Source organism: Meles meles, chromosome 3 (genome assembly GCF_922984935.1).
Source record: "Meles meles chromosome 3, mMelMel3.1 paternal haplotype, whole genome shotgun sequence".
NCBI classification, from domain to species: domain Eukaryota; kingdom Metazoa; phylum Chordata; class Mammalia; order Carnivora; family Mustelidae; genus Meles; species Meles meles.
In genome coordinates, this window is record NC_060068.1 from 38,203,965 (window position 1) to 38,230,340 (window position 26,376).

General features: G+C 43.2%; 1 protein-coding gene and 1 pseudogene across 1 annotated transcript in view; both read left to right on the plus strand.

The window, feature by feature from the left end:
- The window catches only part of LVRN (laeverin), a 64,238-nt gene extending 44,564 nt beyond the window's left edge, over window positions 1–19,674 (plus strand). The window contains exons 13-20 of the mRNA XM_046000607.1: window positions 199–254; window positions 2,893–3,046; window positions 4,688–4,782; window positions 6,816–6,923; window positions 7,988–8,155; window positions 8,545–8,682; window positions 13,688–13,763; window positions 18,995–19,674. Of these exons, the coding sequence (XP_045856563.1) occupies window positions 199–254; window positions 2,893–3,046; window positions 4,688–4,782; window positions 6,816–6,923; window positions 7,988–8,155; window positions 8,545–8,682; window positions 13,688–13,763; window positions 18,995–19,135 (936 nt within the window). The 3' untranslated portion in view covers window positions 19,136–19,674. The remainder of the gene's footprint in view (window positions 1–198; window positions 255–2,892; window positions 3,047–4,687; window positions 4,783–6,815; window positions 6,924–7,987; window positions 8,156–8,544; window positions 8,683–13,687; window positions 13,764–18,994) is intronic.
- On the plus strand, window positions 16,156–16,313 carry LOC123939381 (annotated as a pseudogene).
- Window positions 19,675–26,376: the final 6,702 nt, after the last annotated feature.

Here is a 26,376-nt window from a genome sequence, read left to right on the forward strand (position 1 = left end):
TCATTTACCAAAAACAGATGTATAATAAATAAATCACGGGGACTATCCTCAGTGATCACCATTTCTCTGCGCGTGAGACAGTTCACACAGGCTTCATAAGCGACCATGATCTTGAAACACTGTTATGATTTTGCAAATTATTTTGTGGCTAAGAAATGCTCTCATCTTTTCCTGCACAAATTTGGATCTAATTTGCAGGCCATTCCTGTTATCCACAGGCTACAGGTGATTGACGATGCCTTTTCCTTGTCTAAGTGAGTATGTTGTCTTTACCGCTGGCTTTTAAGTGTACCTTGAGAACGTCATAAAACGTTACAGCCTAATCACTGTGCAGTGAAATTGCTTCTTTAGTATATACAAGGCCCAGCTTATTCGGATTAGGATCAAGTTCTGTGGGTACAGTGGCATTTTAGAACATAGAAATTGCTGGAGTGGACATCACCATGGGTGTACTTTGAGGGCATTGTGCTGCGTAAGGAAAGCCAGTCACAAAAAAACAAATATTATGTGATTCCATTTACATGAGTTCCTTGGAGTAGTCAGAATCCTGGAGAGACAAAAGGCAAGGGTGGTTGTTGGGAGTGGGGGGTGGGGTAGAGAAGATATACTGAGGAAAAGGTCATCGTGTTTAAATATTTAGAGGATTATCACAGAAAGTATCAGAATTGTTATTTTTTAAAATTCCCATCAAGAAGAAAAACTCAGGAGAAAATAGAGGTGATTTGGGCTTGCATTTATAAAGGCTCCTAAATATTAACAGATACATTTGGGAAGGTTGTAGATGCATTCGTATTTTTCTGTGATATTGTAAGTTAAGGAAATAGCTGACATAAAAAAAAGAATTGCTAGAATTAGACTACCAATTGAGATTTTGAAGTCATTTTTGTTACTCTAGGGTAATGGCTATAGGTAAAATTTTAATGAGATATGGCCTGTATTTTAGTATACTATAGAAGTATAGATTTTATTTCTGTTACATTTATTCAGTAGAAGCTGTGCTAAGTTTTCATTCAGGTAATTCATTTGTGTCTAGAATTTAAATTTTAGACAATAAAATTAAGGAGTCTGTATAATAAGTTACCTAGTGTGTTCTCTCTGTCTTTACCTGTCCTATTTCTCAAAGGAATGTCTATTTATTTTGTCCTTCATTCCTGTACCACTTCTCCCTCTGTGACCTGCGGCACATTTCCTCACGCACTGCTTCGCTGAAACCCCTCTCCAGGACCACCATGACTCTCAAACTGTTGACCACATCCTCCGGGAAACCTCTCTTGTCTTCTCATTTTCTTTTCTCTTTCCTTTGGATGGCTCATGCCTTCTTTTGGTTTTAGGGATGATTTTATTATGGGCACGTGGAATGCCCAGCAGATACAAGCTAATCAGTAAAGCTTTGGGAAGGGTACATTCATGACTTCTAAGTCTACATCTCCACCTGTGCCCTCCTGCCTTCTGCATATCCCGTGGTCATTTAAGTTCAGGATCTTCCACAGTGGATTTTTTTCCTGTCTCTGAATTGTTTCTGCTCTCAGTTTCTCTCTGTCTGTCAGAGTGCCACGATTCTTCCCATGACCCAAACTTGAGACATCCTTGACTCCTCTCTTTCTCTCTCTCCATCTGCCGTCCAGCCAACCTGTCTTATCTCTTCTTCCTTGAGGATGTTTTAGATTCTCACCTTATGTACCACCTTCACTGCTTCCACGCTAAGCCAAGCGCCCCTCATCTTTTACTTAGCCTGTTGCATTAGCTTCCAGCCTTCCGTTCCTTTCATTTCCATTCTATCTTCTTCAGCACAGTGGTGATAACATTTTTCAGCATCGACTTCGTGATGTCAAACCCCCCCCCCATTATTTAAACACCTTCCCACTCCATGCAAACTCTTCATCTTGACTTTCAAGGCTCTCTACAGGGTTGATCCCATGTATTTCCTAAGCTCCACATCTCAACTCCACACTGAGGAAATCCGGTGCCTCAGTTGCTTGGTCTGCTCTCACACAAATTTCCACTTGATCTTCTTTATTTTAAGCATCCTTCCCTGACTTCACCATCACACGCATGGGTTTTCCTTCTTCGCTACTTTTATTATATTCGTTGGCTTTTCTCAGACTCATGAACAGCTTCTCATGCATAAGCCTCTGCTCCTCGCTGAAGGAATAAACTCCTCAGTGGAAAGCAAGAGTCATGGCCCACATTCTAGTTTGCATTCCCACCAGTAACTGGTAGAGCATTCGATAATGACTTGTAGTCGATACTTGTTGAATGGAAATTGTACTCCCATAAGAATGTATATGAAATACACAAGGATTTTTTTTTTTTTTGCCCTACGAGCAGTCCAACAGTTGGCCTGGATTTTCCTCTAGTCCAAAAATTGGGACACTTGACTGTACCAAACTGTAATGGAGGGCCTGTCTGCATTTCTTGGCTCCCATCTCATCAAGGAGCTGAGACTTCTAGCTTCCTGATTCCACAAACTTTTTTTTTTAATTAAAACAATGTTTATTTTATTTATTTTTATTAACATATGATGTATTATTAGCCCCAGGGGTACAGGTCTGTGAATCGCCAAGTTTACACACTTCACAGCACTCACCATAGCACATACCCTCCCCAATGTCCATAACCCCCTACCCCTCTCCCAGCCCCCCTCCCCCCAGCAACCCTCAGTTTGTTTTGTGAGATTAAGAGTCACTTATGGTTTGTCTCCCTCCCAATCCCATCTTATTTCATTTATTCTTCTCCTATCTCCCAAACCCCCCATGTTGCTTCTCGACTTCCTCATCTGATTTCACAAACTATATTAAAGTCAGGCATCGAAGCATGGAACAAATATGGAAAGTGTGCAAATCATTTAGCGAGTGGAGGTTTTTTGAGTGTGTATTTTTTTGAACCAAACAGAAACAATTATATTGAGATTGAAACAGCCCTTGATTTAACCAAGTACCTTGCTGAAGAAGATGAGATCATAGTCTGGTATGCGGTCTTGGTGAACCTGGTAACCAAGGATCTTGTTTTTGATGCGAACAGCTATGATATGTACCCATTGTTAAAGGTAATTTCCTTCTTTGTTATGTGGTTTTAAAAAGTTCTCTCTTCCTCTTTCCATATCTAGACAGCATCTGTGGAACACATCCTTCCCCAAGTCATAGTCTATTAGTTCTAAATATGTATTCATTTTCTTAGGAAGGGCTGGTTACACTTAGTCAAACTTTAGTCATGGCCTGGTCTAGGAAATGAGTATGAGAGAAGTTTGGAGAGTCTTTAGTTCTTGGTGAAGTGACAGTGTGCCCTAAGAACCCAGAAGTAGATGGAAATGGTATGCTTTTTGTCTAACAGCAACCCTTCTCCTGAAAGATTGTTAGTCAAACAGGAAGACTTCTAACAACCTTGTAGTCATCATTGAAATACTCTGGTCTACAGGACTAGGGCTTCACCAGAGAGGTATGTTCCAGGAAAAGTAAACACTTGGAAGCTGCTTTTGCTGCTGGCAAGTGAGGGAGGGAAATGGGAATTCACCAAGCAATGGGACATCATCAAACTTCCTTCATTAGATCTTAAACAGTGATCATAAGAAAGATGGCTCAGGGGCAAACCAAAGGAACAGTTGGGAGTAAGGGACCCAGAGAGTAAGGGACCAGAAACAAACCAGAAAGTGGTCCAGATGATAATTAGAAGTGAGCTTTTTGGGCCACTGGAGGGCGAGATCACAAATACCTCATGGGTCCAGACTTCTTTCCTCAGCTGTCCAGAGTGCTGGTCCAAATGTCCTTGAGTGTGGGGATGGTGACCCAGAAAAGAAGACACTTAAGTGTGGGATTGAGGTGGCTCATTGATAAATTCTGATTCCTGCTTCTGGATAAAGAAGTAATAACTAGGATTTGCTTTTGTTTGTTTTTATTTAAATTTTTAAATTTATTTGAGAGAGAGAGAGCCAGCGTGAGAGAGAGAGAGAGAGAGAGAACACACAAGTGGGGCAGGGGAGTGGCAGAGGGAGAAGGAGAAGCAGGCTCCCCACTGAACATGGATCCCAGGACCCTGAGGTAATGAACTGAGCCGAAGGCAGATGCTTAACTGACTGAGCCACCCAGGCGCCCTAGGATTTGTTTTTAAGGAATGTCAATGAATAATATCTACTTTGTTCTTAGGGACGTGTTATAAATGGATAACTTTTATAACCTTGCTGTTCACCAGCTGAGAGCTCAACTGAAGAAACTTTATTTCTGACTCACGGCGTAAATTTGTCCAAAGCATAGATCAGTCATCCTTATTTTTCTTGGAGGTATAGATACAAAGCATGGAAATGTTAAGGTCGAATGTTGAACAGTTTTAACATTCATCGTTTCTTTCTCTATTTTGAACACACCTGAAAATGTTCCAGGTGATAGGAAGTGGTAATAAGAGCCATGATTTATCGAGTTCCTACCTGCCACGGAGCGTACTCACATACGTGATGTTGTTCTGTCCTCACCGAAGGGTAATACTGGTATTCTCGGCAATTCCCTTGTGCCAATGAGGAACCTGAACGAAGAGAGGCTACAACAAAATCAACCAGTTATACGTTTAGTAACAAAGAAAGACAACTTCTCAGGAGACACCTGTCACTCCTGTATTCCTGTCCTTTCAGAGAGAGGGAAATATGGTGCAAATTCAGTGTTGCGAGCCAAAGCTAACCACAGATTTTCCTTATTCATAGAAGTATCTGTTTAAGAGACTTACCTCGATATGGAACGTGTATTCAACTATCATCCGTGAAAACGCAGCAGCGTTACAAGACGACTATTTAGCCCTGTAAGTATTTTTTGTTTTTTCTCTATTTATGTATTAATATATATTAATATATGTCAATATTAATATATTTTATGTATATTCCATTTATATTCATTTCAGTTTATAACTGAACAAAACGGTTCATGTGAAGAGGTGGGTTTCCAGATGTGTATTAGGAAGATCTCGATACCTATGATCTAACTGGGAGATTTTGCATGCTCCTTGAGACCAGAGGCTTTGGGATGGGTCAGCTACAAGTTTCCTACTCAGAGACAATAGTTTGGGATCTTAGTTTACCTGCAGAGTCCGCACATGGACACACAGGAATTTATAGCTCTCTCAAATCTTAGGCTTCTGGTTGAGATTTTGAGTGTGTCCTGCCATCGGTGAGGGGGTTGTACTGAGTAAAACCAGCCTATACCAATGAACTGAAGGCATGGGAAGGCCACCAGAGAAAAAAGTCCCTTCTGTTTGTTAGTAAGGACAAAAATTCTATCATTCCTTCTACAAATATGAGAGGAGTTGCCTGGAATATTTCAGTCACTTGTGTGTGAGCACGAGTAAGTATTACCAATGATTTCCATGTTATTGGTTTGGTGAGGGCAGTAAGCATGTTGTCCTGGAGGTCTGGGAAGGAGGTGAAAGGTAAAAATAGGGCTGCGGTACCCCTGACCTTCCCGTGACCCAAGATTTGTAGGGAGTGGGAGGTACCTGAGGGGAACTTCTAGGTTTAGGGAGGGAATTTGTTATCTGCAACGGTACAGGAATTCTGTTTACAGCTCTAATCAAAATCAGGCTGAAATCAATCAGACCGAGCAAGAAATACAAAATGGACAAAACGAGATTATTCTCTCTCAAGAGTATCCTTCCGAGAAGGGAGACATTTGCGTGCTAGGGCATGTGACTAGAAGGACATAGGGTTGACTAGACATGTAAATGGGAGACAGTGAGGACTAGTGGGACAGTCAGTGGGCAGTCGAGTTGGGTGCATGAACAGGAAAGCAGAAGTGTGCTCACTCAGGCACCACAGATATTAGCCAGCCATATCCTTGGTCCCCTGAACTGGACTCAAGTGACCCACTTTTGGTAGCTTCCCAGGGCCATTTGTCTTCCAAGGAACCTTGGAGAATTGTGTACCTGTAGAGAACCCCGTCTTGTAGGGAGGGAGGCAGAGGGAGGGTGTAGAAATGCTCAGAACTGTCTTTCAGAGGCCCTCCACCCTTGGCCATCCTTACTTCTCCTTATCCGAAGGTCAGGCGAGGCTGAGGTTGCAAATGGAGGGTGGAGCAACCCCATTTGGCTCTTGCATTTTCTGGAAACTTATGGCCAGTTTGAGTTCCTTTACCTCTGAATCCAAGTTGGAGAGACTCAAGAGTATGGAGAGCGACGCCTCCAGACATGGCTTCTCTGGATCGATGACCGTTTTTCACTGTATTCTTTTGAACTTATTTTGTTCCGAAAGAAAATGCATCCCATTGCTCAGCTGTCAAAACAAAACAGAAGTCTCTGTTCTTCATCTGGACACGAACATAACTCGCCAGATAGAGCAGAGGAAGAAACAAAAGTTCTAGCGAGGGAAAGCACGTTGTGGAAAGAAAAGAAACCCTTCTCTCTCCTTTCCGTGTATAGAGAAAGAACTTCATTCTTCAGGGTATTAGATCAAATGCTCTCAAGTCTTTTTTCTTTCTATTCATAAGGCAATTATTGTAAAAAGGGAGGAAAAATAAATTGATAGCAGATGCGGACTGTGTATAGTGCTGCGTGTGTTTGAGGGAGATGGAGGATGGCAATAATTTATTTCCGACTTTCAAAAAAATACCAGTCTTTGGAGTTTATTTGGTGCCTGAGAGCCTCTCAGCAAATATTTCTCTGAGCCTTAAATAAGTCTGCCATCCACAAAAGCTAGTTTTTTTTTCACAAACCCGATGTTATTGGAAGGAGATTTTTAAAATAAACCCATCCTCTCACGAAACACACGCAGTTGGAGAAAGGGAAAAAAATAAGTGCAGTAAACGTAGCAAAACAAAATGTTTTTCTTTGTGCTTTCCTTTAAGAGTAGCCCTGGAAAAACTTTTTGAAACGGCGTGCTGGTTGGGCCTTGAAGACTGTCTTCAGCTGTCAAGAGAACTCTTCAAAAACTGGGTGAACCAGCCAGAGAATGAGTAAGACGCACATTGGATTGCCCTTGGTTCTGTCCTATTTCTTTTTTTTTTTTTAAGATTTTATTTATTTATTTGACAGACAGAGATCACAAGTAGGCAGAGGCAGGCAGAGAGAGATGGGGAAGCAGGCTCCCTGCCGAGCAGAGAGCCCAATGCAGGACTCGATCCCAGGACCCTGAGATCATGACCTGAGCCGAAGGCAGAGGCTTAACCCACTGACCCACCCAGGCATCCCAGTTCTGTCCTATTTCAACAGCAATAATTTCTCTACCTTTTTGATGTTCTCCTTCTGGGAGTGATGGTTTTATTTTCTCTTGGGTAGTCTGTCTCCTATTTGTTTTCAAATAGCCCCGCCCCACCCCCTTTTTTGGCATTGCCTACGGTAGGTCTGCACAGGACAATAGATTCGAATTTATGCAGTGAGTTGTACCCTGGGCTGCTCCTAGTCAGTACATCCCCTAAGAAGCAGCTGCGTGTGTCTGGGGTCTTATTTCGGTTGTTCTTTGATGATTGGCTACTGTGATGTATATGTAAGTGTGTCCAAGGAGCTCATTCTCTACGAGTTTGTATTCCCATGGAGAGCTGTCACGAGGACTGTCTTTCTGGTTTTATTCTATTACCTTTAATGCATTACCTCAGGTGGACTCTTAGGAAATGTGATCGTAACACCTGAGATGATGCATTCCAGGCTGGCTCCCTTGGTAGAGCATCTGACTCTTGATCTCAAGGTTGTGAGTTCGAGCCCCATGTTGGGTATGGAAATTACTTCAAAAAAAAAAAAAAAGATATGCACCGAAGCTGAATTATCAGCGTACATTGATTGAACTATGATCATTTCCTTCTTTCTTAGAACTCCTTAGCTTCTAAACTAATCTGATGTTCTTTCGCGCAATATTAACGCTCATGACAATTTCCTCAGTTGACTTTCTCGAGCCCTACTTTTGATCTTTGTACCTGAGATCTCAACATTTTTTTCTGGATCCATCCTTCTAAAAGTAGAACACCCTAAGTAAATATATAACGTAATGACTATGAGAAATATCGTTGCATGTTCTACCTCACAGAATACCTTCTCCGATTAAAAGCGTCATCTTATGTTATGGCATTGCCTTGGGAAGTGAGGAAGAATGGGACTTCCTGCTGAATATGTACGCTAATAAAACAAAGGAAGAGGAAAGGATTCAACTCGCTTATGCAATGAGCTGCAGTAAAGACCCAAGGATACTTAACAGGTGATTACGGTCAACTGATCTTGGAAGTTCTGGTGGAGGAATGCAATTAATGAACCATAGGAACTCAGAGAATACCTGTTTGTGCCCTACTGAGTTAACACCATAATAGAATTTTAGGTCCACTTGTGGAAATTCACTCTTTCTGTTGGATAGTGTTTGCACATTTATCTTCTTCTTTTAAAGATTTTATTTATTTATTTATTTATTTGTCAGAAAGATAGAGTACAGTGAGGCAGAGAGAGAAGCAGGCTCCCTGTGGAGCAAGGAGCCCAATGTGGGACTTGATCCCAGGACCCTAGGATCATGACCTAAGCCCGGGGCAGACACTTAACCGAATGAGCCACCCAGGCATCCCTGCACATTTATTTTCTGCAAATGCTTCCTTGCAGGTACATGGAGTATGCCATTACTGCGTCGCCTTTTGCTTTTAATGAGACAAATGTCATTGAAGTGGTGGCGGCATCTGAAGTGGGCCGGTACATTGCAAAGGACTTTTTGGTCAACAATTGGCAAGCTGTGAGTGAAAGGTAAGAAGGAAATGCGAGACCTCTCTTTCATACAGGTCATTGGTTCTATGCTAGCCTTAGTTGGGCTAGTTCACAAAAGTCCTTTGCCTTGACCAGAGAAGTGATGCTATTTCTTGCATTTCATCTCATCTGTGGAAGAGAAGGTCACTTACCCTCAGTTTCAGTTTTCTGTATGAAAATGAGTTTGCCTGGGATTATACCTACCTCAGTTTCCCCACTGTGCCCATTAAGAAGTTTGTCATCAGAGACATCGAGTAGAGCAAGTCATGTTTTATTGGCATGGGTGCACACCAACCACTCACTTATGTTCTGAGGCAGACCACCGTGTTTCAAGAGACAGCAGTGTTCATGACTACGTCCGCCTGGCTGTTGCTTGTGTCTTACCTGTCAGATACATTTCACATATCTGGGTTCCATATTCTTGAACTGGCCATATCTCTCACCTTTTAAGATTAAATCTGCTTGCTTCATAGCCCCCTGTTGGGTGAAATATACATGGACATGTAAAAATCCAACAGCATGCCTTTCTTTGATGGCTGGTCTTTCCAGAGCATGACTTAATCCTACATTCCGGAAAGTCTAGAATAATACGTCCTACAAGTACTCACATATCCTAGAGTTAGCAGATAGAAAGGATCTGTTATCAGGTCCAAACACCTGTAACCTGGAGAGATACATTTTGTAAATAAGTTTATCCTTTTGGAACAGAACGTATATTTAGAATACAAATGTGTAAGAATGAGAATGTGGGGGGGTTGTTCCTGGGTGGCTCCATTGGTGAAGCATTCCCACTCTTGGTTTTGGCTCAGATCATGGTCTCAGGGTCATAAGATCAAGCCCCTTGTAGGGCTCCCTGCTGGAGGTGGAGCCTGCTTATGATTTTCTCTTTCTCCCTCCCCCTCCCTCTCTCTCTCTCTCCCACCATGTACCCACACCCATCTCTAAAAAAATATATATATATATGAATAGGGCTCTCTTACAGAACAAATGTTTTTCTTTTGTAAATGTTTATTGAACTCCTTTACAATGCCAAAAAAAAGTGCTTTTAAATCAGAACGTTTAAATCATCACTTATTTGAACAGTTATATTTGACGTGAAGACTAGCATGTTATCAGTCTTCATATATTAATAAAGATAACATAAAGGATAAAAACACAAATGGCTCTGACAAATTAAATTTTACATTAATTATGTGAGAAAGGCATTCTGAACTTCCTGAAATGTGACTGATTACTAGCAAGTTAGCTATGAAATTCATGTTGTTCTTGTATGTTCCACTGAGCCTCATTCATAAAACATGCTGATAAGCTTTCTAGGAACAAGAAAGACAGTAGTCCCATCAGTTTGGGAACAGTCTGTGTTAACCTCCACTTTTTGCAAATTCACGGTATATGCTAGCATTGTAAAGACCCCAAGAAGCCCCACAGAAGGAAATCTATAAAGTTTTCCATATGCTTTTTCCTGCCCGTTAGGGCTGTAATCCTGCTACTTACCATCTGTGTCATGGAAGCAGAGGGTCATTTTGCCAGGAGATCAGTTGTCCTGGGAGAGAAGCAGATGAGAAACCAAATTCTCCAATACTCCCATCTGGAACGTAACTAGAACAGCTGTTTGTTGTTTTCCTGTTAGCGAACACATCGTCCTTGGTTTCCCTTCGTATAAGCTGAGAGGTAGTGTATTTGATTAATCCCAAGGTTCTTTCACCTATAAAAAGTGCTCGTCTTTCCATGCCAAGATCCAGGTAGTTTAAGCTCTCGTCAGGGATATAAAGCAATGAAGGTGTGCTATCTGATAAATTCGATAAGAGAAGAGCTGGAGAAGGTGTAGGGAACCCAAAGAGAAGACTGGGACTTGAGTGGGATTTGAACAAGCAGTGGGGAAAAATGAGCTTCTGCATCCATGAGGGTGCTAGGAAGTGCCAGGGCTGGAGGGTGGGGGAGGACTGAGTGTCTGACTTGAGACCAGTTACAGGAGGTGGCTGGAACTTGGGGCTCTGGAACAGGGGGGACGGGGCTGGTCAAGTGTTTGAGCCGTAGACGCTGGCCCTCAACAGTGCAAGAACATCTGCTCTCCTCACCCAGGCTCCGCCTTCTTCCCAGGAAGCCTGATCTGAAACTGTGGTTGGGAATACTTGTATGGAGGCAAACAACTTCGGTTTGGTCCTGTCCCTCACTCCCATGCCCGGAGCATTGCACTGGTCGCCGTGGAGTATTTAAGGTCCTTGTTGGGCCAAAGATGATCTTTTGAGTCCCGATCCCAGGGAGGGAAACTCCATTGAGCTCAAAGACATCTTGCAATTGAGGGAAAGATGTGTCTGGCCTCATAGCTGTGGATGGGTCTCATGGAAGAATGTGGGGATAGAGAGGAAGCATTGGTCTTGTATGAGTTGTTACTGTGGACGGTAGAAATGGTGTTTGTGTCCTATCCTCTGGTCAGGTGCTTTTGGCTTTTTTCCCCCAAAGATTTTATTTATTTATTTATGTGTCAGAGAGAGCATAAGCAAGGGGAGCAGCAGGCACAGGATTCGATCCCATGACCCCGGGATCATGAAGCTGATGCTGAGCTGAAGGCAGATGCCCAACCGGCTGAGCCACCCAGGCATCCCATGCTTCTGGTTTTCTTAAAACCATGTAGGCTTCACAGTCTCCAGGAAAATCCAGCTTTACCTGAGTATAGAATAAAGTATGATCATTTTCAAACTCAACTGACCCAAAAGGAATCTTACCCCCTTCCCCTTCTCCAAACCATTGATTTCTTCTGCAGATGTTGTTACACTGGCAAGAGTGCTAAGCATGAAAACTTGCACACATTCCCGCTTCCTCTCTGTTGGGTTTCCTAATGGGGAGCACATAGCTGAACAGAGAAATGGGAACACGAGCAGAGAGAAGTCAGGTGTTACGGAGAGGTGCACCCAAGCTCAAAAAGGCCGGTGCCCATCACCTGTCCCTAGATCGGGCTGGATGCCTTGGCCCTGTACTTGCCTAGTGGCTACACTTGTCCCAGGAAAAAAGACGTGGCAGGGAAAGGGATCTCAAGGGAGGGGAAATTTGAGAGAGGAGAGAGACAGAACGTGAGCCAGAGGAGAGTGGCCCAAATCCCTGTAACCACACTGGCATGGAATGTTACAAGATTTTTAAAACAGTAACTCTACTGACACAGGTTGGCTCTGGTCTTTGTATGAATTAGCATGTATCTGACCACTGGCAGATAAACTATTTGAAATGTGTCTATTTTTGTGCAGTAGTATTTCAGAGATCGCTCTCTCAACAAGAGGGACAAATCTCCTCTGTGTCAAAAATACCTCTTCTTGGGGCGTCTGGGTGGCTCCATTGGTTAAGCATCTGCCTTCTGCTCAGGTCATGATCCTAGGGTCCTGGGATTGAGCCCTGCATTGGGCTCTCTGTTCATTGGGGAGCCTGCTTCTTCCTCTGCCTCTCCCCCACCCCCTGCGTGCTTTCTCTCTCTCTCTCTCTCTCTCTCTCTCTCAAATGAATAAATAAAATCTTAAATCCCTCTAATTGCAATTTGCAAGAACAGGAAGGGATGAAGTGTGCCAGGGATCCTGATAGGTGCTTCAACACACAGCATCCCCTTTCCTCTCCAGAACGATTCTTCTTTTCTTCTTACTATATCTTAGTCCATTCTTTACAAATTGCCCAAGGTCATTTCAAACCCAGCCCTGCCTCTCTGAGTAGTCTTCCTCCTCCATCCGTCTGGTAGCAAATCACACATTTAGGGCCCTAAATAGTTTTCTTTCCTTTCTTTCCCTTTCCCTTTCCCCTTTCTCCTTCCTTCCCTCCCTCCCTTCTTCCTTCCTTCCTTCCTTTCTTTCTTTCTCTCTTTCCAAATTTTGCCAGATTTCCTGAGTCACCCCACAGGCTTTTAGTACGTGGCTAATAAAAATGGAGAGCTAAGAAGTATGTCCTCTCTGCCTATGGAAACAGCAGTGTTTATATGGAAACTGTCTCATCCTTCCCTTTGCTCAAGGAGACACAGCTTAAGTTACTGTGGAGAACTTAAAGAAGACCAAAAACACCGTTTTCTCTTACCTCTAGGTGTTATGCCAACATCAACTGTTACAATTTTTAATTTCAAGTGTATGTTTTTGAAGTCAATCAATTGTGTGTATTAACTATCTATTATCGGTAGAACAGAATGGCAACCCTTTCTTGTTCAGTCCAAAACATTAACTCTATTTTAATTTTCTTTCTTCTTTAATGCATCCCAAAGTCTTTATTTACCTTTTTAACCACAGCAAGGCTTCGGGCGGGTATGTATCTGTTGTTTTTCCACAACAATATTTCTTATGTTTTTGTTTTGGTGGTTGTTGTTTTGTTTTGTTCTGTTGTTGTTTTGTTTTGTTGTTTTGTTCCTGCATGATCCTTGTTGGACATTCAAGGGCGTGAAACTAGAGGAGAGGTTTCAATCACGGTAGGTGTTTGAGGGAAAGTAGAGCTGGCGTACTTGGCCCTTCCATGATCACCAACATGTTGAGAATCTTCAAGGACATGGATCCTCTCTTCAAAAAAGCATATACAAATACAAAATTTTAAATAAGTTCTCAGGGTAGGTTGGCCAGAGTTTCTGAAACTGATCCCATATTAATTACTATTTTTTAAGGGGCTTAATTTCCATATTTACTTACCCCTTGTAAGTTGTCTTAATTTGAGGTACGTGACCTCTGTTTGAACCACCTCATTCAAAAAGATAAAAACAGTTGCAGTTTTGAAGAGAAGCTTTTCATATTTAAAGAAAGCTTTCAGAACTCTATGGACACAAATCAATATTTACCCGTATTTTATTCACTGAGTGCTGATAAAATCTTCTGTGTAATAGATACCTTATTAAATGATGAAGCTAAACTAATTCATATGTATTTTGGCTTCGATTTGGGAGGTAGGAATCAACACGGGCTGTGCACTTAGCATATTACCCGCCCAAAAAAACACTGCTTTATCTTGCACACCATTTTCCACCTCTGACTAGCATCTTGTTGCCTTGCAGGTATGGAACGCAATCACTGATTACGCTCATGAATATAATAGGGAGAACCATCAGTACAGACTTGCAGATAACAGAGGTGAGTACTGTAGGTATTTTGAATTATAATGATAATTTAGAAGCCATTGTTCATGTAATTGGGAGTTGCTAAAATGGAAAGCAACAGGCTTATTTGAATGATGATACTGGGTGCTCCTGTTGGGGTGATTTTCACTGTGTGCAGGAAATGGTTTTTAATTCCATCTTGCTCCTGAAATAGAGACCATTCTTGCTCCTAGAGGGTTGGATTCCATCCTTCCTCACCTCCCTGGATTTGCCGTGAACTCTGGTGAGGACTGTCTGCCCGGGGCAGCTCCTCCCTGCACCTCATAGAGCCGCCAGTCCTTGCCCCACTGTGGAAGCTTCCAGAACTCATCACAGTGCTGAGAAGAGATTTTCACTCTTTTCATAATAACCTGGCCCCTGCCTGCCTTTCTGGCTTCATTTTTTGCCCACCTCACCACCGAGTGTAGGAGAATGAGTGTCAGACGCTCCCCAACACTTTGCCTCTAGATTTTCTTAAATTATCATGTTGTTTCATATTTTCCGGGTTTTGGAAACACTCTACCTTCTGCTCTGGGTGACTTCACCGTGCCTGTCTTTGGCTGCATCATTCCTAGTTATCCTTTAAGACCCTGCTCCAACCACCTGGTCTAGGAATTTTTCAGTTAACTGATTTATACCCCCTCCTCCTGCGTGCTCTTCAGTGATTTTGGTTTTTTTGCTTGTTTTTCATATTTGTAAAACTCTTTCTTCATTAATTATTTTTATTAACATATAATGTATTATTTGCCCCTGTGAATTGTCAGGCTTACACACTTCACAGCACTCACCATAGCACATACCCTCCCCAGTGTCCAAAACCCAACCACCCCTCTTCAGTTATCTTATGAGTACCTGTATCATAGCACTAACCACACTATACTCTAATTAGGGTATAAATATGTCTGCTCCCTGAGACTTCTAAGGAGCTCCCTGAGGAGGGAGACCACATTTGAGTCAGACCTGTGTTCTAGAACCTAGAAGAGACCTGGCTATTTCTTTTTCTTTTTTGAAGATTTTATTTTTCAAGTAATCTCTTCACCCAATGTAGGGCTTGAACTCACAAACCCAAGATCAAGAGTCACACGCTCTACTGACTGAGCCAGACAACCGCCCCTCACTTGTCATTTTGGGGCTCTGCTCCCTCCTGGCCTGAATTTCTTCTTACTTAGGTGGACTTTCTCCACAGGAGGTAAACGTAGCTCCAGGCTTCTGTCATCCTTAGTCCTCTTAGTTGTAGGAGGAGGAGTCCCTGCCCATCATCTTCCCCCGCCTCCCGCCCCCAGCTTCAAGTTCTAACCCCACAGAATGACTCTAGTCGGTCCTACTTGGGTCCATATGCACCAGTCACGGTGGGAGTGGGGGGTGCAGAATGAAATATTCCAGTGGCTCAGCCTGGGTCGTGTGCCTCCATTTGGAACCCACAGCCACAGGATTCGGGGAGGAGTAGTTCCAGAAAGAAGAGGGGATCCTGTAACCAGAAAGTAAACTTAGGGGCCAAAGCAAATACCCTTCAAATACACACACACACACACACACACACACACACACACACTAAAACAAGGGTAATCTATTAATACAACCTCTACACATCTAGTAGTACAGGTGAAATTAGAAAGACTTATGATATGAAACACCAGCAAAGATGTGAAGCAATTGGAGCTCTCTTTTTCTGCTGGTGAGAACTTAACATGGTACAACTATGGAAAACAGGCCTTCTTTAAAGTGTTACTTACACACATATGACCTTACAATTCCATCTTTGGGTTTTTACTCAAGAGGAACTAAAACCCATATCCACACAAAGACTTGTTACATGAATGTTCATGGCAGCATTATTCACGTTATTCACATCAGCCAAAAACTGGAAGCGGCGCAAACACTCAGCGATAGGTGAATAGATAAGGAGAACATAATACATCCACACCAGGTTATCCTATTATCCTGCAATTAAAAAAAAAAAAAGAATAAGTTTTTGTAACAACATGAATACATCTCAAGATGATTATGCTGAGTTAAAAAAAAAAAAAACAAAACAGACACATTCTAGGAAATGCAATATAATCTCTCAGGAAAAAAAAAGAAGATCAGGGATTGCCTGGGAGGGACTTGGAGAGCTGGATTGGAAAGGGCCTGAAGGAATATGTAGATGATGGAAATGTACTTCCCTGTACCTTGACCCCAGCTCTGTTTTACGGGCATATGCGATGATCACCACTCATTCCCTTGTCACATTTTAAGTGAATACAGTTTATTGTCCGTCAGTTTCATCTCAGTAGAGTTCGGGAAATTGTTTTGAAAAAAATGTCTGAGCGCAAATTAAATATCATGGCCCAGAACTATTTTAATACAAACAGAAAGGACCTGTATAAATAAGAAAGGAAAAGTCAGTCGCTTCTTGGCCTTTTGGCTGAGATCAAGGGGAGTATCGGTTCTTATCAGGTTAATATAGGATGTATCCTCTATCCAAGGATAAGATATTAAATGGATTTCTGGAGCAGGGAGATGGAATAGGAGCTTGCCAGGTCCACTCCACACAGCAACCTGGTTTAAAGGCCAAAAAAAAAAAAAAAAGAAAAATCAGCTACCCTGTCCTAGCAAATAAACCAATAAACATGTATGTCATAAAGACCTGAAATTTGATCATGAGCCAAGAAAAAAAAAAAGAAGCAGTCAGCCATGTAATTGTATTTTTTTTTTTTTTGCCATTATTGTTTATTTGTTTGTCAGAGAGAGAGAGCACAAGCAGGGGGAGTGGCAGGCAGAGGGAGAAGCAGACTCCCCGCTGGGCAAGGAGCCTGATGTGAGACTCAATCCCAGGATCACAACCTGAGCCAAACGCAGACACTTAACTGACTAAGCCATCCAGGAGTATGCAGTTGTTGTTATCAGAGGAAGAATCACGAATTCCTAAAGGAATTCTGTTTTGTGTGGGTTTTGGCCTGCCTGAGGCTGAGCTGCCTCGGGGATTAAAGGGATTCCCTGGAAAGCAGAGGGAAGGACACAGCCAGACACGCTAGAAGGAAGGCTCCGGAAAGAAGGCTGAGTTTGTGCCAACATCTTCTAAAGGATCTTTGTGTCTACAGAACCCAGGGAATTTTTTTGTTGTTGTCATTTCATGAATGAAAAAAGTGCATAGAAATTTAGCAGTCCTCAGAGTTCCAAAACTCTAGAGTCACGGAGTTTCTTTAGAAAAAAAAATGCAAACAGACATTGAGGCATGGTGAAATTTTGCCATTTTCAAAACAAGGAAATTAGCTGCCATGAATATTCTTGTCAAAGCATGTTAATCACCTATAGATTATAGTCCCGCTATCATCTGTCTGTTGATGGGATCATCTCGAAAACAATGACTAAAACGGGAATGAGAAGTTGCATGCCTGCCTTCTCCTTCTAGAACAGTGCAGGGTCTATACACTCTCCGCATCTCTTGTTCTGGTCTTTGTACTCCACCAGAGAGAGTCTGGCGTCATGCTCCCAGCATGCATGAAGCCCTACCGAAAATCCCACAAACACCTACTCCCCTCCCCCACATTACAGGTAGTCCAGGGCTGTGGGCAGCTGTGGGAGAGGGTAGGAGGCTTGTTTCTGGTCCCTTAGTCTACTTTTTGCTCAAAATTTACTTTTTGGGTACATGGGTGACTCTGTCGGTTAAGCGGCTGCCCTCAGCTCAGTCATGATCCCAGGGTCCTGGGATCGAGTTCCACATCGGGCTCCCTGTTCAGTTGGGGAGTCTGCTTCTCTCCCCACCCTTTTCCCCTGCTCATGATCTCTCTCTCTCTCTCTCTCTCTCAAATAAATAAAGAAAATGTCAAAAAAAAAAAAAAAAAGAAAAGAAAGGAAAAAGGAACTTACTTTTCTTTTGTGTGGTAATTAGGCTGAACGGCCCTATTACTCCTCAATTTCAAGTACATTAGGGTTTAAGTGACATGTGTGAGCTGGTGTAGATACACCATCATCTCATATGTTCTAAGTTCCAATGCAGGAACACAGTATGGAGTTTCCTCAAAATGTCAAGTATAGCACTGCCCTGTATCCCACCGATTGTGCTACCGGATATTTGCCCAAAGGATACAAAATACAGATTCTAAGGGGTACACGCCCCCTGCTGTTTATAGCAGCATTATCAACCAAAGCCAAACTATGGAAAGAGCCCAGATGCCCATGGACTGATGAATGGATAAAGAAGATGTGGTCTCTATAGATACACACTGGAATATTACTCAGCCATCAAAAAGAGTGAAATCTTGCCTTTTGCAACAGCATGGTTGGAGCTAGGGAGTACGCGGCTAAGCAAAAGAAGTCAGGCAGAGAAAGAAAGACTAGTACCACGTGATTTCCTGCATATGTGTAATTTAAGAAAGAAAACAGATGAACATATGACAAGGGGAAAGAAAAAGAGGAGAGAGGGAAGTAAACCATAAGAGACGGTTAACGATAGACAACAAACAGGGTTGATGGAGGGAGGCGAGTGGGTGGGGGATGGGCTAGGTGGGGGATAGCACTCGTGATGAGTCCAAGGTGTTACATATAAGTGATGAATCACTAAATTCTACCCCCAAAATCACTATTACATGATGTGTTAACAAACGAGAACTGGAATAAAAATTTGAAAGAAAAATAAGTTTGAATCCAGTGACACAGAAATGGACTTTGTGCAATATGACTTATGAGCACACTGGGGTCTGGCAGATGTTCCTGTAACTAAATGCTAGAGCTGAGTCAGTGATGGCATCTGGCCAGTGGACAAGCCCAGTCTCTAAGTTTTCTTAAATAAACAATAACACTTGTGAAAGCCTGGATATCAGGTGCCAGTTTTGAGATCTGGAAGTTGCAGGATTTCTCTGGAGATAAGAGAAGACCTCCCTGTGTGTCCGTCCACACACCTGGTGTAACATCCAGGATGCACTCGGTGGGTTGTTACCGAGCACCTGCTCTGGGCTCCGGGGTGTAGTGCAGGGAGCAAAGAGATGAAGCTCCCTCTTCAAAGGGCTTCTGGTCTACCCCTGATTCTTCAGGGTAGGTGTGGTCTTCATTCCCCGTTCTCAGGTGGGGCCTCCCGCAGGAACCCACAGTCTGGAGGCCGCACCTTCCTTCCCACCCCGGCCACCCTGCGCGCGCCATTTGCAAAAATCCCATCGCTCCTCCACATGAAGGGGGAGCGTTTGCCTTATTCTGTCTCAACGAGACACGAGTTTGCACTGACCTGCCATCCCTTGGTGCTTGCAGCTAAAGCAGTTTTTCGGCAACATGTTGGAAGAGCACCAGAGGCTCACGGTCCACGCCAAATTACAGACGATAAAGAACAAAAATCTGGAAAACAAGATGCGCAGGGCCAGGCTGATGGCATGGCTACGGAGGAACGTGTAACGGGTGCCCTTCCAGCCTGCGTGGTTGGATTTCGCTCCCACTTGGGTCTCCCAGGGCTTTGTGAGTCTGCAGACCCACATGGGTCGTTATTCCTATGTCAGTCCCGTTCGCTCCTCCCCGTCCTTCCTGGTCTTCCCAGGCTGTGTCATGTTTGGCCCCGAAACTCCGTGATTCCCGAGGATGCTGCCACAGATGAAGCCACAGAATGGACTCGGGGTGCCCTGTGAAAACAAATGTACCTCAGAAAGCCTTGCTTATTCTGTCGGGAAAGCCAGCGGAGTATTAGATGCTTGGCCGAGGGAAACAGACTTGCAATGCTCTGGGGCTTATGGAGTTCAAGATTTAAAAGGGTCATGAGCCAATAACACAACAGGGCAAAGAAAGAGAAACCAGAAAAATAATACTCACGAGGACCTAGAGAAGCCAAGGCAGCAACATTTTAAGAAGGAACAGATCATTGTAGGAGCCATGTGACAGGCCTTAAGGACCAGACTATGGGTCTTCTGCCCATTTCTTTCTTCCCACAGAGCCTATCACATTGTGCCACACCTTACAGGCCACTGAAGTTTAGAGTGTCCCTAAAAGAACCAGGATCGCAGGATCCGTGAAGTGCCCTTCGGGTTATGGAGGCCAGAAGGACAGGAAGGAACCTTCCTGAAGCCGGAGACCGCATCCCCTCCTGTGGGCCGGACACTCACCCGGCCCAAGTTTATGAGCAAACGTAAGGATGTCGACAGACGGTAGCCGTGAGGGACTGAACTTCAGCATAAAGGGAGGTGGTCAAATAAAGAGAAAGAGAACAAAAAGGCTAACCAGACCACACTCTTCCTCTCTGCACTCAGGGGACGAAGTTGGAAACATGGTTTTATTTGGCCAAGTTGAACCTGCTTGTGATGGGGACAACTTTAAACACATTCATCGGTTACCACGTCAGGAACTGGCTGAGTTCTCTTACCCTGGACTAAATCAGGATGGCCAAGGCAAATCATCCCACTCTGGACTTTGTGTATGTTTGATGTAATTCGGTTTTCATTTGGGTTCTGCTTTTGTAGAATGGGGGTAAAAAACGACAGATCTCTGATCTACCTCAGAGGGATGTAAAGATGAAGCACCATGCTGGTTAAAAAAAAACAAAAAAAAAAAACTTTAAATACATTGTATAAGCCCAGCGCCCTGTGATCTCGGGTTCCCTCCCCCTTGTGTAAGTTGATGCATCCACAGATGAAAATGCAAAAAACCAGAGTTGCCTTTTGTATCCCCTTCACAAGAAGATGCTCCCTGAGTGAGTGGGAGGTCTGGGATGTGGCCCTGAAAACCAACCAAAGCCCCAGTCCCTGAGACTTTGACCATGGGTCATAGGTCAGAGAGCTTTTTCTCTCAATTTAGAAATGTAAAACTTAGGCAATAAAATATCACCATGTCTTCGAACTGTTGTGTGTGAGGTATCTTCTGGTGTTTTCTAGAACATTTGTTCTCTATTTCCTATCTCTATTTCCTGAGACTTCGGTCACGGTCTCAATTTACAGTAACCATGCCACATGCCTTCTCTCTTGCTTTTCTCCTCCTCTCCTTCCTTGTTTCCCTTGGGCTCCCTTCTCCCTTTCCAAGAACCCCTGCCTGCCTCCTGCATGGCTGTCTGCATCCCCCTTCCTCAATCTTGTCACCCTGCTGTGCCCTCAGTGGCTCTGACCGTGGTCACTCCATGTGGGTGACGCCAACACTGATCCCACCAGAGAAGCATCCAGGCTTGGAGCTCCAGGCCATCTGTTGAAAATCAAAATACGGTTACATAGTAGCTTCTGTGGTATTTCAACAGCCCTGAAAGTGTTTCTCAAGTGCCCAAATATTTACTTAATAGTCCTGCCTCTAAATAGGGAACAGAACTTTGCATAATGTACATTTTTTTCTTACATGGAAGAAGCAGGCTATTTCTGATAGGCATTATGTGTTATTACATCATACTTAGACTTAATATAAAATGGAGTAATTATTGATTAACGACGGTGATCGCGGTAAGGCAGGGAGCGAAACTGAGGCAAATTTGTGTAAATGGTGTAAATAATTTCTTAACCGATGAACTAGCCTATCATTTAGCACCCCAACTATGAAACAATTTCTCTGATGCATCCAGTGTCTGCTTTAAACCACTCGCCCTAGAAAAACCTTCAGATGGGCAACATGGTCATGCCTTTTTTCCATTCAGTAATTCGAAATGAAACATTTGCCTCACAATCTTCTGCCTTTTTCCTGCTCAGACCCATTTGGTGACTTCCATTCATTAACTCTAAGTGAGAGGACAAGTCTTGAAGACTCAAGAGATCATGGGTAAGGTAGAGCTCTGGGGTCAAGCTGCACAGCAATTTTATTCTGAAGAATGAAGGAAGAAGGAAAATGAGATGAGATTTAAGAGGGAAATCTTCTTGATTTTTTTCCTCTTTACCTCAACAAATGGCATCTTGTCTCCATCCAAATTCTAGCAGAAATTGTTAAGTCCAAAGCAAAGCCTTATGTGGGACTTGAGAGTAAATAGAACTGTCTCCCCCACACACGGAGAATCTGGAATCAGCATTGGAGACTGTGGAAATATTGTCTCCAGTCAGCTCTTCTCTGGAGTCCAACAACATTCAGCAAATATATTCTTTACAACCCACATCTAGGAATTACTTGGGCTTTTCCTCTTCTCCTCCTTTCATAAGCAGGTTGGTCCTTAAGGTGAGAACAAGACAGGTCTCTACACCAGGGAGAGCCAAGGGGGAGCTGTGGAGCCCCATGACCTGGAATGGGTGGAAGAGCTTGGGTGGGCAAAGCAGAGGGTCCACGCAGTGGAGCGCAGCTTGGTGCAGGATGGCGGAGCCCAAGGAAGTGAGTAAGATAAGCACACAGAGCAGGGAGGGGGCTTATGACATGGAGAGTCAGAGCCCCAACAGGGTGAGAACGGGGAGTCCAAGTCCTAGTGGGGTAAAGAGGACTTCCCGGGCTAGGGCAGTGACCCAGCATGAAGTATCAGAGCCTGAGGATGATGAGGAGGGCATCACGTGGGGTGTGGCAGAGCAGCGATGGGAGCTCGGTTACCACAGGCGAATGAACCAAGTACCAAAATGCACAAATGATCATAGGACCCAGGTATCTCACTGCTGGAGAAGAGCACAGCAAACATTGAAAAAGAGTGATCTGGGGGCGCCTGGGTGGCTCAGTGGGTTAAAGCCTCTGCCTTCGGCTCAGGTCATGATCTCAGGGTCCTGGGATCGAGCCCCACATCGGGCTCGCTGCTCCGCTGCTTCCTCCTCTCTCTCTGCCTGCCTCTCTGCCTAGTTGTGATTTCTTCTGTCAAATAAATAAAATATTTAAAAAAAAAAAAAAGAGTGATCTGGAACGAACCTTTGGTCACTGGGTTGGAATTGGAGGTACTGATGTGAATAGTCCTCATCGTTCTCAACATAGGGATAGAGTCCTACACAGAGACAGAAATATGTGTAGATACATCTTACTCTTTCTCTATAGGCGAAGAGATGCAGATATATGTAGGTACAGAAATGGGTATAGATATAACGTCAACATTGACCCTACCTTCTCAACTGGGGGGGCCTGGGGCAGCAACTTCCTACGAAGAGTGAGCACAGCCCAGATGTTGGCTTCTAAAGGCCACGGTCCACCATATGAACCAGAGCCCCTCAGACAAATGGCTAATCTCAGGGCCTTGACAGGAAAGGGACAATTTGAGAGGGAATGTGTTTTTGTACCAAAAGACAAGGAAGTGCTCAAGGTCTGATGGGAACATATCAAATCCTGATCCTTGACAAATTGGCATCACATGGATCTAATCATGAGGAAACAGCAGACAAACCCTAACTGAGGGACAGGCCAAAAAACAGTCTTCAAAAGCCGCAAGGTCACGTAAGTATAGGAAAGAGAGAGGACCATTTTTAGATTGAAGGAGTTAAAGATACATGAAAACAAAGTAACATGGAATTCTGAGCTGGAGCCTTTTATAATATACAACATTACTGGGACAACTGGAAACATTTGCATGGAGTCTGAGGGTTAGGTATTAGAAATGTATCAATGTTAATTTTCCCACTTGGACAGGTGTGTTATAGGTAGGTAGAAGATATCCCTGACCTACAACCAGGGATATCTTCTACGTAAATAAAACACACCACTCCAAGTGGACAGGTGAATGAATGGGTCATCAAGTGACAACTTACTTTTTAGGATTCAGGGTGAAAAATATTTTTCTTGTAATTTCCCCTTTTGTACAAATGTGTGATTAAATAAACTAAACTTAAAAATAAAGAAACCATTATTTTTTAATCAAAACTGCAATATATTTTTCCTTCAAACCATTTTTTCATTTAAACTTAACAGCCAAGTCTTCAAGTTAATCTGTTAAACATTTCAATAAGCACCAACTGAAAACATAAGTTGTCCTCAAAGACTTAATGTCTGGTTTCAGCCAATATGTTCCATCTTGAACCTGAGGGACTGGGGCACCGGGGTGGCTCCGTCAGTTCAGCGTCTGCCTTCAGCTCAGGTGTGGATCCCAGCGTCCTGGGACCGAGTCCCACATCGGGCACATGCTATGTCTCAAATGAATAAAAAACAATCCAGAGGGACTAAACCCTTAAAACATAAAAAACAATGTTGCTCAAAGTTAACAAAGCCGTATAAATGTAAAATAAATGCAAATATTAAATTTTCAAAGACAGTGAATTTGCAACTTGTATGTAAGTATGCAGCTCGTAGGCTTGCAAAGTTATTCAAAATTAAGACTCAACTGAGTCTTTTGGGAAAGCCTCTTTATATACATGAATGAATGTAACCTTGAAGCCACGATGGCAACAATTTGACTTAATCTATGCTACATTAATACCTAAATTGTATATTGCCATTTCATACAACTAGTGATAAATGGTACTTCAGTTAGAAGTCCTATAGCACACGATGCCTGCCGTAGAGCTGCGTGGGTTTAAGTAGGACTATCTTGATTTAATAAAAACTCTCTGCAAGGTGCAAACATCAGCTCCTTCTATTCCTTTCATTGGAGAAAACTAGATGAATAAAATCTATTTGACTTGGGTGCCATAACACGACTTCAGAATTCCCAATGGGATTTAGAGGCACAGAATGAAAAATGGAGTTCCCTGCTCTATTTTCAAAGTTCATATCTTCATATCTTTGGGTCAGGATATTCCAAATAATAAATTACAGGCTTTTATTTTTCCAGTGGATTTTAATGTAGCAGAGCATGAAAACATTTATTTATATGGATTCAGATTGTACACTGCAACCAATCTTTAAAAAACTACAGGTGTCCTGTTGTGGTATAGTTTCAAAGAAGAGTGTCTACAATTATCTGGAAAAGCTGTTAAAATATTCTTAATTAAGGTCACACTTTCTTCATATACGTCAACCAAAAGAACACATATTGAATGTAGGAGCAGATCTGAGACTCCAGCCATTTCTGTGAAGCCAGACAATGCCATTCTGCTATTTTGTGGGGGATATTTTGTAAAATTTATGTTATCATATACTGGATTTACTGCTGCTTTTCTAAAAATTAATAAACATTTCTTAAACATTTCTCTGTTTTATTTCTAAAATGTTAAATAATGACGGGTTTTTGTTGTTGTTGTTGTTGTTTTTAATAGAAATTTTCCTGGAGCAGCTGGGTGGCTCAGTTGGTTAAGCATCTGACTCTTGATCTCAGCTCAAGTCTTGATCTCAGGGTTGTGAGTTGGAGCCTCACATTGGGCTCCATGCTGGGCTGCTTAAAAAAAAAAAAAAGAAAAGAAAAAGAAAAAGAAACTTTTCATATTCAAACCGTATTCTTTTTCTTCTTTTTTAAGATTTTATTTATTTGACAGAGAGAGATCACAAGTAGGCCGAGAGGCAGGCGGCGGGGGTGGGGCGGTGGGATGGAAGCAGGATCCCCGCTGAGCAGGGGGTCCCAGGATCCTGGGATCATGACCTGAGCCCAAGGCAGAGGCTTTCACCCACTGAGCCACCCAGGTGCCCCCAAACTGTATTCTTTTTTTTTTTTTCTTTTTAAAGATTTTTCCATTCATTTGACAGAGATCACAAGCAGGCAGAGAGGCAGGCAGAGAGAGAGGAGGAAGCAGGCCTCCTGCTGAGCAGAGAGCCCGACCCTGGGATCTTGACCTGAGCCAAAGGCAGAGGCTTTAACCCACTGAGCCACCCAGGCACCCCGCCTCCAAGCTGTATTCTTAAAAGTATATTATAACTGGGGCGCCTGGGTGGCTCAGCGGGTTAAAGCCTCTGCGTTCAGCTCAGGTCATGATCCCAGGGTCCTGGGATCGAGCCCCGCATCGGGCTCTCTGCTTAGCTGGGAGCCTGCTTCCTCCTCTCTCTCTGCCTGCCTCTCTGTCTACTTGTAATCTCTATCTGTCAAATAAATAAATCTTTAAAAAAAAAAGTATATTATAACTTACTTTGCTAAAAGCGTATTTTGTGAAAAAAGGTTATTTGTGTAGTTGTGTATATGGAACCCAGCGTATGTAGGGGTTTTTGCATAACTGATGTATGTGTGAACACCTACCTGTCCTAGGCTAAACTGCATGTTAATTCCATCCCCACCCCCCGCCCCCAGAAAAGAAACAGCCACAGAGATGAGGCCGAGACGACCTCTCTTTACTTCCTCCCACAAACAATGCCAAGCTCCTGAACGTATTCTATTTGGAAGACTTTGCTGCGTCCTGCACCCCAGGGGTACATATACAGGTCAGTAAAGTGAAGGGGTGCTTACTAAGCTTGGTGATTGCATGAGTTTCTTCTTTGCTGCCCTCCTAGTGGTGATCGTCCTATGATTTAGAATGGCCCCTCAACATTAGCATCACTTACTTGGGATCAACACAGTCTGACAGTTCCATGGATTCCTATGAAACTGAACAATCCTTAGCAATGCCAACGGTCTGAGGCCTCCTTGAAGAGATTGTCCTAAGAACATCCCGTAGCAGAGAACAGGTAGGATCTTCTTCAGAAGGTGTTTCTTGGACCTCAGCAGCGAGCAGAAAGCCTTCTTAATGTGGCTTCAGTATTTATGAACTGCTGCAAAAGCCAGGCAGGGGGAGAGTACTGGTTTCTTCTGTAAGGTGGGTGGTCTCCTCATCTCTCCCTGCTCCCGGGCCAACACATCCCCAGACTTTACAGAAAATACACTCCTATTATAAATACGTAGAGAGAAGTTTGACCCACTCACCAGAAGTGGTGTTTTGCAGTAGAGA